At 41.4% G+C, this 15,875-nt stretch overlaps 1 protein-coding gene across 3 annotated transcripts in view; it reads right to left on the reverse strand.

The window, feature by feature from the left end:
• The window catches only part of LOC124621799 (zinc transporter 1), a 338,684-nt gene that overhangs the window by 46,604 nt on the left and 276,205 nt on the right, over positions 1 to 15,875 (reverse strand). For all 3 annotated transcript variants that reach the window (XM_047147236.1, XM_047147234.1, XM_047147235.1), the window contains exons 6-7: positions 6,860 to 6,985; positions 6,599 to 6,777 (exon numbers count right to left, since the gene is read on the reverse strand). In XM_047147236.1, the coding sequence (XP_047003192.1) occupies positions 6,599 to 6,777; positions 6,860 to 6,985 (305 nt within the window). The remainder of the gene's footprint in view (positions 1 to 6,598; positions 6,778 to 6,859; positions 6,986 to 15,875) is intronic.

Here is a 15,875-nt window from a genome sequence, read left to right on the forward strand (position 1 = left end):
AATGATACTCCATAGGCCGGACTCCACAATGTTATGTACAGCATTACTGTTGCAGGTAACAGACATTCTATTTGCAAAAAAGTGTTTACCAGTTTGTATGGAGTACCCGAAAAGAGAGTGAGAAGACTTGTTGACTCGCTGACTGCAGGGGAATCTCCAAATGAAAATTGAGGAAAATCAGAAAACTCTAGAAACAAAGCTGTAGCAGAAGCAGCTTGTGAAAAAATAAATGAGCATATTTCCTCTTTCCCAGTAAAGGAAACAGTTTATGCAAATCAAAATATCAAGTATTTGAATACCGAGCTAACAGTAATAATCATCATGCACTCTTTTGCAAAAAATATCCAGACATTAAAGTTACTTATTCATTTTATTGGATGTATTACAAGGAAGAGCTTCGGCTATGCATTTGGAAGGCCACAAAAAGGTGTGTGTGCTACTTGTAAGGAGCTCGGCCAAAAACTTAAAAGTGATTTTCTAAATGATAACACTAATGGTGTTGTAGCTGCAGAGCTGTTGGTACATAAGCATAGATCACAAAAGTTCTACAACAAACTGAAGGAAGTAACAGCAAATTGTGTTGAACAAGATGACATGGCATGTATTTGTTTCAATTACATGCAGAATTTGCCCTTGCCACACATCCCAGTGCAAGAGGTATTTTACGTGAGACAACTATGGGTGTACTTGTTTTGCATCCATGATATGAGAAAGGGAACCTCAATACATCATTTATATCATGAGGGCTTGGGCAGAAAAGGACCTAATGAGGTGTGCTCACTTCTTAATCATTACATATGTAATAACATACCTGACAGCACCAAGGAGCTTCATTTACTTTCAGATTCCTGTGGTGGTCAAAACCAAAACCACAAAGTCACACTCTTTATTATGAGTCTGGTTTCAACAGGAAGATTCAACAAAATTGTACAATATTGTCCTACACGGTGGCACTCTTTTCTTCCCTGTGACCGTTACTTTGGGGTAATTGAAAGATATATAAAGGGGCATGATCATGTGTACTTGCCTACAGAGTATGTAATGAAAGTAGCTGAATCAAATTCAAAATGTAAATTTACTTGCATACTGCATGAAAAATCTTTCAGTATTGAGTTTAAAGGTTGGTGGGAAGATTTAACAAAACCACTTCGACTGAATCTTTGGGAAATAGGGTGCCAAAAAAGGACAAAATTGATTTTAATTTATCAAAGTATTTCATGTTGCAGTGTGAAAAATATAATCCTGGTGTGTTAAAAGCTAATGAACATACTGATTGGTTAAAAGTACACCACTTTACTCTGGCTAAGGCAGGAAACATTTCCTTACCAACAGAGGAGGCTTACCACAACAAGTGCCCAATCAACCATAAGAAAGCTGAAGATATTAAAAAGTTGGTAAAGTACATTCCACAGGGGCATCTTCCCTTTTATGAAGAAATATGTGAATGGCTGACAAGACGAAGAACTCAATGATGACTGAATATAAAATACAACCTTAAAATGCACATATTTTGTCATTTTTTGTTGATAATACAAATAAGTAATGGTTTTTTTGATACAATGTTAACATATTCAAATTCAACATTAAATAAAGAACACATTTTCTTAGAAAGTGCTATTATTCAAATTTCCCTTTTTTTGAAAATGGCATAAGTCCACTTACTTTAAACTTTTTTTGCAAAAACAAAAAAAGATCATCACTTGCAATTATTGTATACAATAGATGTTAAATATATGCATCAATAAAAAATTCTTTAAAAAATAAAAATCAATTTAAAAAATAACAGTTTTAATTGATTTCCCAAAAATTGCCCTTTTCAAAACTACTGATTCAACTGAAGGAAGCACTCCATTGAATTCATTTCAGTAATTGTTAGGCAATAGACCACTGCACTCTGTCAACATAACTGGGGCACTGTTGACAGTATCGTATGGCCTCCACATCAATGGCAATGGGTTACGCACAATGCTGGTGATTACTTTGAAGGACAGTGAAACTTACACTTTCAACTGCAACTACACTCCAAATCGAGACAACTTCTTAGTGTGTATAAATCCTAATGTCAACATCAGTGATTTTTTTTTCCCCCTGTGCACATGACTTACTATACTCTTTGCTAGCAGTCTCATGATAAGGGTAAGCATATTACATTCTTTCATATGTAAATGTCTGAAATCTATTTATGCCGGCTGCACAAAATTCTTGGTGAAAACCTCTAATCGATTTGATTTTCTTTAAAGAATTCTAATACATATCTAAAGAGCATTCTAATTGGTCTGGGAGGCTGCAGAATACTTTTTTATCAGCCCCCCATGAAACATGGACCTTGCTGTTAGTGAGGAGGCTTGAGTGCCGCAATGATACAGATGGCCGTACCGTAGATGCAACCACAATGGACGGGTACCTGTTGAGAGGCCAGACAAACGTGTGGTTCCTGAAGAGCAGCAGCTGCCTTTTCAGTAGTTGCAGGGGCAACAGTCTGGATGATTGACTGATCTGGCCTTTTAACACTAACCTAAACGGCCTTGCTGTGCTGGTACTGCGAAAGGCTGAAAGCAAGGGGAAACTACAGCTGTAATTTTTCCTGAGGGCATGCAGCTTTACTGAATGGTTAAATGATGATGGCATCCTCTTGGGTAAAATATTCCGGAGGTAAAATAGTCCCCAATTTGGATCTCCAGGCAGGGACTACTCAAGAGGACATCGTTATCAGGAGAAAGAGAACTGGCATTCTACAGATAGGAGCGTGGAATGTCAGATCCCTTAATAGGGCAGGTAGGTTAGAAAATTTAAAAAGGGAAAGGAGTAGGTTAAAGTTTCATATAGTGGGAATTAGTGAAGTTCGGTGGCAGGAGGAACAAGACTTTTGGTCAGGTGAATACAGTGTTATAAATACAGAATCAAATAGGGGTAATGCAGGAGTAGGTTTAATAATGAATAGGAAAATAGGAATGCGGGTAAGCTACTACAAACAGCAGAGTGAACGCCAAGATAGATACGAAGCCCACACCTACCACAATAGTACAAGTTTATATGCCAACTAGCTCTGCAGATGAAGAAGACATTGATGAAATGTATGATGAGATAAAAGAAATTATTCAGATAGTGAGGGAGATGAAAATTTAGTAGTCCTGGGTGACTGGAACTCGATAGTAGGAAAAGGAAGAGAAGGAAACATGGTAGAATTTTGCACAGAGCCTAACTTAATCATAGTTAACACTTCATTTAAGAATCATGAAAGAAGGTTGTATACTTGGAAAAACCCTGGAGATACTAAAAGGTGTCAGGTAATGGTAAGACAGAGATTTAGGAACTAGGTTTTAAATTGTAAGACATTTCCAGGGGCAGATGTAGACTCTGACCACAATCTACTGGTTATAAACTGTAGACTAAAACTGAAGAAACTGCAAAAAGGTGGGAATTTGAGGAGATGGGGCCTGGATAAACTGAACGAACCAGAGATTATAGAGAGCTTCAGGGAGAGCATTAGGGAATGAAATACAGTTGAAGAAGACTGGGTAGCTTTGAGAGATGAAATAATGAAGGTAGCAGAGGATCAAGTAGGCAAAAAGATGAGGGCTAGTAGAAATCCATGGGTAACAGAAGGGATATTGAATTTAATTGATGAAAGGAGAAAATATAAAAATGCAGTAAATGAAGCAGCCAAGAGGAATACTAACGCCTCAAAAATGAGATCGACAGGAAGTGCAAAATGGCTAAGCAGGGATGGCTAGAGGACAAATGTAAGGATGTAGAGGTGCATATCACCAGGGGTAAGATAGATACAGCCTACAGGAAAATTAAAGAGACCTTTGGAGAAAAGAGAACCACTTGCATGAATATCAAGAGCTCAGATGGAAACCAAGTTCTAAGCAAAGAAGGGAAAGCAGAAAGGTGGAAGGAGTATATAAAGGGTCTATACAAGGGTGATGTTCTTGAGGACAATATTATAGAAATGGAAGGGAATGTAGATGAAGATGAAATAGGAGATATGACACTGCGTGAAGAAACTTCCTGGCAGATTAAAACTGTGTCCCCGACCGAGACTCAAACTCGGGACCTTTGCCTTTCGTGGGCAAGTGCTCTACCAACAGAGCTACCGAAGCACGACTCACGCCCGGTACTCACAGCTTTACTTCTGCCAGTATCTCGTCTCCTACCTTCCAAACTTTACAGAAGCTCTCCTGCGAACCTTGCAGAACTAGCACTCCTGAAAGAAAGGATACTGTGGAGACATGGCTTAGCCACAGCCTGGGAAACTGCGTGAAGAGTTTGACATAGCACTGAAAGACCTGAGTCGAAACAAGGCCCCGGGATTAGACAACATTCCATTAGAACTACTGACGGCCTTGGGAGAGTCAGGCCTAACAAAACTCTACCATCTCATGGGCAAGATGTATGAGAGAGGCGAAATTCCCTCAGACTTAAAGAAGAACACAATAATTCCAATCCCAAAGAAAGAAAGTGTTGACAGGTGTGAAAATTACTGAACTATCAGTTTAATAAGCCACAGCTGCAAAATACTAACATGAATTCTTTACAGATGAATGGAAAAACTGGTAGAAGCCAACCTCAGGGAAGATCAGTTTGGATTCCGTAGAAATGTTGGCACACCTGAGGCAATATTGACCCTACGACTTATCTTAGAAGAAAGATTAACAAAAGGCACCTACGTTTCTAGCATTTGTAGACTTAGAGAAAGGTTTTGACAATGTTGACTGGAATACTCTCTTTCAAATTCTGAAGGTGGCAGGGGTAAAATACAGGGAGCGAAAGGCTATTTACAATTTGTACAGAAACCAGATGGCAGTCATATGAGTCAAGGGGTATGAAAGGGAAGCAGTGGTTGGGAAGGGAATGAGACAGGGTTGTAGCCTCTCCCTGATGTTATTCAATCTGTATATTGAGCGATCAGTAAAGGAAATAAAAGAAAAATTTGTAGTAGGAATTAAGACCCATGGAGAAGAAATAAAGACTTTGAGGTTCACCGATGACACTGTAATTCTGTCAGAGACAGAAAGGACCTGAAAGAGCAGCTGAACGGAATGGACAGTGTCTTGAAAGGAGGATATAAGATGAACATCAACAAAAGCAAAATGAGGATAATGGAATGTAGTCGAATTAAATCGGGTGATGCTGTGGGAATTAGATTAGGAAATGAGACACTTAAAGCAAGTCATTTCTGAAAGTATTTGTATAGAGTGTAGCCACGTATGGAGTGTAGCCATGTATGGAAGTGAAAAGTGGATGATAAATAGTTTAGACAAGAAGAGAATAGAAGCTTTCGAAATGTGGTGCTACAAAAGAATGCTGAAGATTAGATGGGTAGGTCATATAAATAATGAGGAGGTATTGAATAGAATTGGAGAGAAGAGAAATTTGTGGTGCATCTTGACTAGAAGAAGGGTTTGGTTGGTACAGCATATTCTGAGGCATCAAGGGATCACCAATTTAGTATTGGAGGGCAGTGTGGAGGGTAAAAATCATAGAGGGAGACCAAGAGATGAATACACTAAACAGATTCAGAAGGATGTAGGTTGCAGTAATACTGAGAGATGAAGAAGCCTGCACAGGATAGAGTAGCATGGAGAGCTGCATCAAACCAGTCTCTGGACTGAAGACCACCACAACAACAACAACAACATAGGCAGACATGATTAAGTTATGACCTAATGTTGATAAAATGACCAATAGGGTTTTGATGATGATGATGATGATGATACTTTTAAAATATTGTTAATTATCTACTACGTTGTATCCCACTAAAGAGTTTCTTTCTTCTGAGTTGCTAAAGAGTTATGAAAGAACTTGAAAAATAAGTTAAAAACTGGGAAAATGAGCCATATTTTTCTACCTCAGTAGATGATTGAAACATTGTATTGGTTTCATAATTTTATCTGGTACTACAGATTGTCCAACCAGAGAGATTAGTTGTTAGCAAGCTGTGATATGATAGTGTCACTTGTAAAAAGTTCATACCATATAATAAATACCTTGCACTAAAAGCATCATTCCATTCCACAGATAATAATGAAGCAAATGCAATTGAAAGGAACTGAAGGGTCAAGAGCAAAGTCTTACTGTCACTATGAATAAAAGTTTCCACAAATGGGAAATTTTTTACGCAAATTTTTTCATTTGATGAAATGATGGTTAGGTATTATAACTGTCATTCTCTGAAACAATTTCTAAAAGGGAAACCCATTAGATCTGACTATAAATTTTGGGCTTTGTGTGGAAGTAATGGCTACTGTTATATAATTTGGATCATCACTGTGAGATGGATGTCTCTGAAAACGCATATCCTTTGAGAAGTTATGTTGTGAAAATGATGCTCAAGTGAGTCAGTGACCCAAACAGCCATACTGTATACTCTGATAACTTTCTCATTTTGCATGTTCGAACACTGCAAGTACCCAGTGTCCTATATGTACGACAGTGATTATTTTTATTTGTGTCACAAGGAATCAAATTTAATGTCAGCGTATGTTATTTAAGACCTTTCTAACAATTCCTTGAGAAATTTGAAGAATTTCAATCTTAGAACAATTTTTATGTCAATGGTTACTTAATTATGATATTCATATCAGTTTCTCACCTTTGGATTAAGAAAAATTATATGTGCTGTGCAAAACACCTTGCTTGGTGTCAGTCTCCACACATGCAGGTCATGCACATTTATGATGTCAGGGAACTCTCGTATGAGCTCTACTCTGAATGAGTCTATGTTGATCGTATCTGGTATTGTCTGAAGAAGGATCAATCCTGACTCCTTCACTGTAACAGTACAATGTAGTTAATAAGATGCACACTAATATGTGGTGTAGAAATATGAAGACATGTTTCTTCCTTTACTTACTGTATGGGTAACTTAGCACTAGAAGGGACACTGCCGAGATGATAGACAAGACAGGATCCACAAACTTGGCTACATACACATCTGTGAAGTACACAATGACTGCACAGATTATTACCAATATGGAACCTGCAAAAAAAGTAGTCTGTTAGCACCACCTATTACCACAGAAACTCACTCACTCACTCACTCACTCACTCTCTCTCTCTCTCTCACACACACACACACACACACACACACACACACACACACACACACACACACACACACACCAATAGGTGAAATACAATTTGATGTGAAAGCATTATCTATGCAGTGTGCAGAACTTGAACACAATCATGACAAAACAACATGTTTTCTTAACAGTTGTTAGGACTGCAATGGAAAAAAGTAAAGCTTATTCATAACGAACCCAAATATACATATGTAATTAGGAAAGACCTAAATTGGGTTCACAATTAAGGATACAGGGTACTTTTCTGGCTCAATAGTATGTAAAAATTAACACCTATTTCTTTCAGGTACTGTTTATAATGTATATGTTTTACAGATTTTTTTGTTGATATCGGGTAATGCAGCAACTTTCTAAACAAATTAGAAGTATTTTCAATATTTTTGAACCTGCTTAGGGTTATTTAAAAATTACAAAGAAATTGATGCAATTTTTTTCCAAAATGCTTCTTCAAATTGAAATACCATTTAATCTGTGGCATCTCTGAAATGACGTGACAGTTCTTTGACTTTGCTCTTTGTTTTGCTTCTTTTTCTTTGTGTTCTAGCACTACGTTCGACAGCCATTTTTCTGTATTCACTCTATTAAGTGACAAAATAAGTGTTGTTTCGATCATGAAAGTGCATTGTTATGGTTCAACGCCACAAAAACCCACAGTGGTGACCCTGACTTCAACACTGTGCATTCGGGAATTATTTTCATCAGTGACAGACTCCATGTGTCGGCCCACATTGTCTTGAGAACAATGGATCTTCCAGTGTCGATTTGTGGAAGTGTGTCGTACCCTAGCAATTGGCCTTTCGTATTTAATAGTGTTCCTAGTGTACAGTTGGTTAAAAGTGAACAATTTACTGGCCCCTGCCATGCCAGCAGCCACTTAACCATTGCCAGCCCAACATGGTCACCATCAAATGCTACTACACAGCAGGGCCTGCCACCCAGACAGTGCACACCACCCAGAAATTGCATGCCACTCACCGACAGTGAACGATAATCATGTGAAGGACATTGTGTTTCACCCTCCAGTTAAGCAGTCGCCTTCCAGTTAGTTCGATGTGCAGATGCAGTTCGAGAACTGTACTCTGAACTCTCATACGTGTAGGGGTCACAGATTCTTACTTGCCTGATGTCATTGCCCCCCCCCCCCCCCCCCCAAATCAAGATGTTGCTTCATCTGTGTCCAGGGATAACATTTCCTTGGCCTTCCACGTCACCATCATGGACGAACCTGTGGTTGGGTTGGACGTTTTACACTATTACGAGCTTTCACGGGACCTCCAGGCTGCTACGCTCCACCACGTGTCTGGTTCTACCATTCCGTACCTGAACAAGTGCAGCACGTCTCCGCTCTTCACATCCTTGGCCACACTCTCTCATGTGTTTCACTGCTCGAAGATATTACGGTTCGCCTCTCCGATTTATCGGACATCCGCAAGCAGATCGACGGACTACGTACTCTTAAACTGGAGCTACGCTCCCGCATTGCTACTGCCTCCGCTGAATTGGCTCGTGCACGGATTACCTTACACTGCCTCTCTGCACAGCCGCTCCTGTCAACGCAACCTCCCTCTCCTACAGTGTCTTCACTCTGCTTCACTCCTGTGTCTAGCTGCACCTTTCCTGCTGCTGGTTCTTTGCTAATACAATTGGACCTGCGGGACACTCCTGCCCCCAATTCTCAGGATCCTTCACATCGTGTGGCCATTGTGCCACGCCCACCATTCCTGTCTCCAGCCGAGGCTCCGCCCACGACACTCCAGCCCAGCTCGGACGCTTATGTCCCTGCTTCGCGGGATCGCTCACTTTCCATAGCTACCATGCCTACTGCTGACACTTCGTACACGCTGTCCCAGACATTGACGTTATTCAAACACCACCGCCCGTGCCCCCCCCCCCCCCTCTCGCCCCACCCTGCGTGCTTCCCTTTGCGGGTCTCGGCAATCGGCAATGGCACCTGCCACCGAATCTGCACCATGGATGGGCCTCCCATATGTCATAAAACTCAACGTCTTAATGTTTCCAAATTGTTGTGAGCAAAAGAGAGAGTTCAGGATTTACTGGCTTCGGGTGCGTTCTAACCATCGGACAGTAACTGCTCCTCTCCCATCCATCTGGTGCCTAAGAAAGATGGTTCACTCCACATGTGTGGCGACTACAGGTCCCTTAATGTTAGGACTATTATAGACGACTGTCCAGTTCCTCATATCCAGGATTTCACGCAGTTACTGCATGGCTCGAAGTTCTTTTCTGTCTTGGACTGTTCGAAGGCATATCACCAAATTCCAATGCACCTGCCGGACATTCCAAAAATGGTGATCATTATGCCTTTCGGCCTTTTTGAATACTGCTTTACGCCCTATGGTTTAAAAAACACTGCGCAGATGTGGCAATGTTTCATTGATTCGATTTTGCTATCACTTCCTTTCGCTTTTGCCTATTTGGATGACATACTTACCTCTTCCTTGACGCAGTTCGTGTGGCTCTTGGGGCCAATGGCACGGTTATCCACCATGATAAATCGCAGCTCTGTTCCAGTTACTTTCCTTGGCCATACAGTCTCGGCTGATGGCCTCCGCCCTACTGATTCACGAACTGCGAACATCCTGACTCTGGCTCTCCCTGAGGATTACACACAACTGCGCCGTTTCCTAGGAATGGTGAACTTTATCAACGACATACACCTCAGGCTGCCTCCGCCCAGTCGGGTCTAACTGACTCCCTCTCCAGTAAAAATACAATGGGAAAGCGTAAATTGGACTGGACTAGGCCCATGCTAGATGCTTTCGACAATTTGAAATCGGCCATCATGCAGGCTACCCCCAAGGGGCAGATTTCTATCACTACTGATGCTAGGGAGTCGGCAGTAGGTGCTGTCCTCCAACAGCACACTGCAGACTCAACGCAGCTGCGCCGTTTCTTCTCAAAAAAGCTAACAAGCAGTCAGCGTAAATCGTCGGTCTTCAACCGTGAGCTCCTGGCGTTTTATGAGGCAGTCAAACATTTCAAGGGTGATGTCGAAGGATGCGATTTCACCATCTATTTGGACCATAACCCTCTTATTGACGTGATCCGCAAACTGGCGAAAGATCTCCCACCACGCTGCACACGGTACATGGACTTTATTTGCCAACATTCTTCGGATGCTTGTTACATCTGCGGTGTGGAAAACGTAGTTGCCAAATACCTCTCCCACATTTCGATGATCTCTGCCCCACTGAACTTGGAGGAACTGGCGTGACTTCAGGCTGAAGACGCGGACACACGTCTGCTCTCTGACGATGGATCTTTGGTCGTCATCAAATCTATTGCCCTGCACAGGTTGTCAACTCCTATCATCTGCGACGTTTCTACTGGTTCACCTGCCTATTGGTGCCTTCCCACCTTTGGTGCGGAATTTTCGAAGCGTTACATAATCTTGCCCACCTTGGACTGTGGGCAACAACATGACTCATAACCGAATGTTTTGTCTGGTCGGGCGTGTGGCACGATTGCCACTCAGTCACGCGCGTGCGTTCCTTGTCAGTGGAGCAAGGTGAGCAGAGACATGCAACTGCCTTTAGGGCAGTTCGACATCCCCAGGGGCCGCCTGTACCACGTGTACATAGATGTTGTCGGTCCTCTTCCCCCATCCAAGGGATACAAATACATGCTTTCGATGATCGACCGCGTCACCAATTGGGTTGAGGCGGTACCCTGATGGACATTACAGCTGAGACAATTGCTCACACTTTCATTTTGATGTGGGTGGCTAGATTTGGTTGCCCCGTCACTTGCCATGGTCCAAGGCCGCCAATTCGAGTCGTCACTTTGCGCTCGCCTGTGCGAGTTGTGCGGGGTGGCGAAATTGGACACGACTGCATATCATCCGCAGGCCAATGGACTAGTGGAGCAATGGCACAGAACTCTAAAAGCTGCACTCATGTACCATGGCAGGCTTTGGTCTGAGACTCTGCCGTGGGTTTTGCTGGGAATCCATTCCACACACAAGGAGGACCTGTATGGTGATCCGCTCGTCCTGCCTGCTGAATTCATCGAGGACACTTCTCCAACGGACGCTACTGACCTGCTGACCCTCATCGAAGGAGTGCGTGCTCACGTGACCCCTTATTCACCTGCCTGTACCTCGCACTCACACCACACCACAGGTGTTTGTTCACGAGGACTTGAAATCGTGCAATTTCATCATGTTACAAGAAGACACTGTTTGTGTGGCTCTGCAACCTCCTTACTCTGGCCTGCATGACATATTACACCACGGTGTCAATACATCCATGATTTTGCTCAACAGCTGCCCAAGTACAGTTTCGGTACAACATTTAAAGCCTGTATAGTCCCTCCCAGAGCCACTTTCACTGCTCCCTGCTGACCTGCCTTCACCGACACCTTGCCTGTTGCTGCTGCTGCTGAGGGCCCCTTCAACTCGTCACCACCTGTGCAGCTGTCTAACATGCGGGATTCTGATGATGATGTGCTCGGGCCACACACTTCGTGCACCGGACACTGCCTCCACCTGTCGTGCTGGCACAAAGATTTTTTTGTGGGCGTCTGCTAGCTCTGCCCTGCCGCGCTCTGCACCGCTGAGGGAGGGTGCCTCTGTGGCATCTCTGACGCGAAGTGACATTTCTTTGACTGTGCTCTATTAAGCAACAAAATAAATGTCGTTTTGATCCTAATAGTGTGTTATTACAGTTCAACGCTACATAAAACCCACAAATCCTATGTTCTACATTTGAAGGAGACCAAATTTTTACTGGATATGCATGAGAAGATGGCTGAGGTACTAGACTTATTTAATTCCACCTATTATGTATATTACGAGGATAAAAAGTATCACATCTTACATTTGAATTTTTATAATTTTTTTCCCTACTTAAAATGTTATTTTTTCTATAATTTAGTTGATTCTGCACTAAAGCTTAGGACTACTACATAAGTATAGACTATTGCAAGTAACAGAAAAAAATTAGAGCAATGCTTTGTAAACTTTAGGAAATATTTGTACCTGAATTCTGAAAAATACAACTTGTGGGAAATTGTGAATGAAGATATGAATAAAATAAAACCAATTTTCAGAGACCTGAGTGACCCTTTTTTCCTTAGTAAATGCCTTCATGGCGGCACTCAGAATGCAAATGAAACTGTGCCTCAAAACATTCCTGAAGCATAGTCTTCATCCTGCAGCATTTCTTCATTTTCAAATTTCCTATTGGCATTCCTTTTAGCACTTCTTGCTTCTTGGTAACTCGAAGAGCGAATCTTTCGGCTTCGTGCACCCATTGTCACATGCAAGCAACTGATCTTCCATATAAAAGCCACATTTTATGCCTAAATTTCTCATGACTTCCAACCTACCTATCACTCTATCATTGAAACATCTCACTTCATATAGTACACCAACTTTTAGCGTGTTTAGTCCTAAAAAACATCCTTGGGTAATCTTTCCAATATGCAATGGTTGAAACTTTCATTTGCATTCTGAGTGCCACCATGAAGACATTTATTAAGCAAAAAAGGGTCACTCAGGTCTCTGAAAATTGGTTTTATTTCATTCATAACAGTCTCAGGAAGAGGATGCTTATGATGGCATATTTGACCACTTTCTTTTGGTTTTTGGGAACCACACAAAGAATCTGCTCCTTTAGGGCAAATTCCACGAACAGGGTGGTCACCTGTGGACAACTTATGAAAGTAGGTGGGCCATACAGCTTTTCTCATTGCTGTAATATCATTTGGAGGTGCATTTTGTCTAATGGCCAGTCCATAATAACTCTGAAGAAAGTCTATTTCATTTTCTGACAATCTGCCTTGGCCAGACAGAGATTTTCCATCAGATAGCAACTTTCCTTTTATTTCTCTTTGTAGCTTCCTCAATCTATTTCAAGTTTCTGCTACCAGTCACTTTTTATTTTATTTTATTTTATGCTTAATCTAACATAATGCAACGCGTTTCGAACATGTTCCGTTCATTTTCAAGCGTTAATACATACATATATACATACATAGAGAAATGTTATTTAAAAATAAACAGTCTTAAACTAGATTAGTCTAGAACACATTGTCCATTGTTTTTTTAATTTTTTAATGTAGCTGCTGGTATGGCATTTGGGGGGGAAGGAGGGGGGGAGTGTGTATCTAGAAATCTAAATCAGTAATGTCTTCTGCTGGTTTTCTTCTTTGTTGATGACTGTGTATATTACAGCCAATACCTATTAATAGCGCAGGTACTGCTACTCCCCAGGTGACAGTGCACAAAGGCTCGTAAGTGGGTCAGACAGTTCCAGTCGAATGCAGGTATAGGTGGAGGCAGGTATAGTATCGTAATTAAACTTACATGCTAAGGACGTAGGTTAGGGAAGAAAAATTATTTATTTCTCATCCAACTTACATTTTTATAAGCAGGTACAGTAGGACTTTTTTGATACATGTTCTTGAGTTGATGGATAGAAGGACAGCCGTAGTATTCCAGGTCTTGAATAGAAGCAAATTTAAAGATTCGATGCACCCATGAGATGATCTCCTTCTCCTTCACATAGACGATAGTGTCCATGTGATCGAATAATTAAAGCGCAGTGACCATATCTTTATGGGGTATCCTCCCAGTGAATTACATGGTAGAAATGTGTTAACCACTTTGCACTTTTCTGTGTCTCAGTACACATCACTCGCTTGAAAGATCTTAGTGATGCAATGTTTGTGGAAAATGTCTCCTTTATTCCAGAATACTGTGTGTACACTACAAACGCAACATCTTTAAATACGAACTGTCTACACTCACTGTCATAGAAACCCTGAGCATCCGCAATGATGTTCACACCATGACACATCATCGTGAAATGCTCTAGGTATGGTGCAGTACCTATTCATTTATACAGCTCATTGCAAAACACCTGTGAGCGGGCAGTAGTTGATCACACAGTCATGTAGAACTAGAGCATACGTGGCAGTGTGTTCTGGGAAATGTGTTGAAGAGTCAAATTCAATTCAAACATCTGTAGGTCCACATTTAATTATCTCATTCTGTTTCGAGCAGTCTATTACGATTTTCGGTGAAAGCTCTTCGAACTTACGTGGACCGAGTAGACATCCTCCTCCCTCTCCTTCAGCAATTTCATAGTAAGAAGTGCAAAACCTTGCATACATGTCATTTGCTTGACTGTATACATTTTGATTCCACTGCAGATGTAGATTGTAATATGGGTAGAATTCTGAATTGAGGTAGACTTTGGTATTAGTTAACTTGCAATTGTCGAACACTGTGGAATCATTTGCTATATTACCTCTTCTATCAGTCTGAAACGCAAGTATGATCAATCTAGGTGTCTCTAGATGGCTGGAGGTTTTAATAACCCATGTCTGTCTGCTCGCAGTTGGTAACACTGTGTACTCAAAAATCTCCCATGAGCGAAATGTCAATGACAGAAATGTACCTGAATTAAGGACTTTTAAAAGCTTCAAACACTCCTCGTCTGACACACTGATGTGAGGCATTTTCCATATTATCTTGCTGATTGTGATCATATTCTCCTCTTGAGCTCCTTAAACGTAGGAGTTATTGTCTGTCGCACACTGCACCAGAATGAGTTCCTGTTTAGCATTCATAATAATCTGTCTCATGTCCTCAAAGTATCCCATAAGCATTTTTAGAGGTATGCAGGCAGTAAATTGCTTGTACTCTGCAACTGTTCTATCGTCTGGATTGTCTACGAACCATCCTGCATTTTCTAAACTATGCAGATCTGCTGGTGATACCGAGACGTATGTTTTAAGGGTTGATGTTATGCCAACATTGTGTGTATGGTCGATCTCAGACCCCCTGAGTTCATAGCGTATCTCTTGAAACAGGAATGCTAAAGCGCTACGTGTCAGCTTGGATCCCACTGTATCGCTGCCGTCGATTTTCTTGAATGACCCACCTAGATACATGAAACTCTTGCATGGAAGCATAAGTGTGTCTTGTTGCTGGATGACAATCCTGATTTCATCGTTCTTGTTAAATGTGGTTGAAGCGTAAGGTTTATGAGAGAAGTATTCCTGACATATAATTCTCTCATCATACTCTACTGGACTGGGTATACTGAGTGAGGACGTCATTGCATGGCTTCAGTCCAACTGATTTAAGGAACTCTTAGTTTGCAGGTGTTATCACTTTGCTGTTCGGTAGCGAAATGGCATGCTGTGGATTGTGTGCACTTGTTTTATACCATGCACCCATCCTGCCTTAGATGTACTCGTACAATGATTTCCTCACCACGAAAGTCAACAAGTTGATTATTCTGATCCACAATACACAGCTCCAAATAGCCCAATGTCTGAGCTGTCACTGGAAGGTATATTGCAATGGCAGGGGTCTCAACAACCTTATACCCCATAAATAGTGTGAATCAGACTATTGTTGAGATAGGAGTTTGTTGCAATGTTACACACGACGCGGATTGTGCTGATGGGGAGTATGTCCACAGTTTGATCTGACTTGTAAAATTTACTTGGATCCTTCTTCAAAACCTGCCCTTCTGTGAAACCCAGCAGGCGCCCTATTGAACCTTTCTCGTTAAAGTCAATCATTGCATTTACAGTTCTTATTTCAGATTTAAGTGTGCGGATGTTTGCACATGGTTCAAAACCTTTTCCAAACTGTTTGAAGACTTCGTTTAAATCGTCAATATCACATACACCTGGTTCTATTTCCACAATATCTATTTCACCATTAATATCCAGATGCAGTTTATTGTTAGCCTCAGTCATATTTGGGATGCTGTTGTACGTCTCCAGTCCAATCAGTGCATTACT

This window comes from Schistocerca americana, chromosome 7 (genome assembly GCF_021461395.2).
Source record: "Schistocerca americana isolate TAMUIC-IGC-003095 chromosome 7, iqSchAmer2.1, whole genome shotgun sequence".
NCBI classification, from domain to species: domain Eukaryota; kingdom Metazoa; phylum Arthropoda; class Insecta; order Orthoptera; family Acrididae; genus Schistocerca; species Schistocerca americana.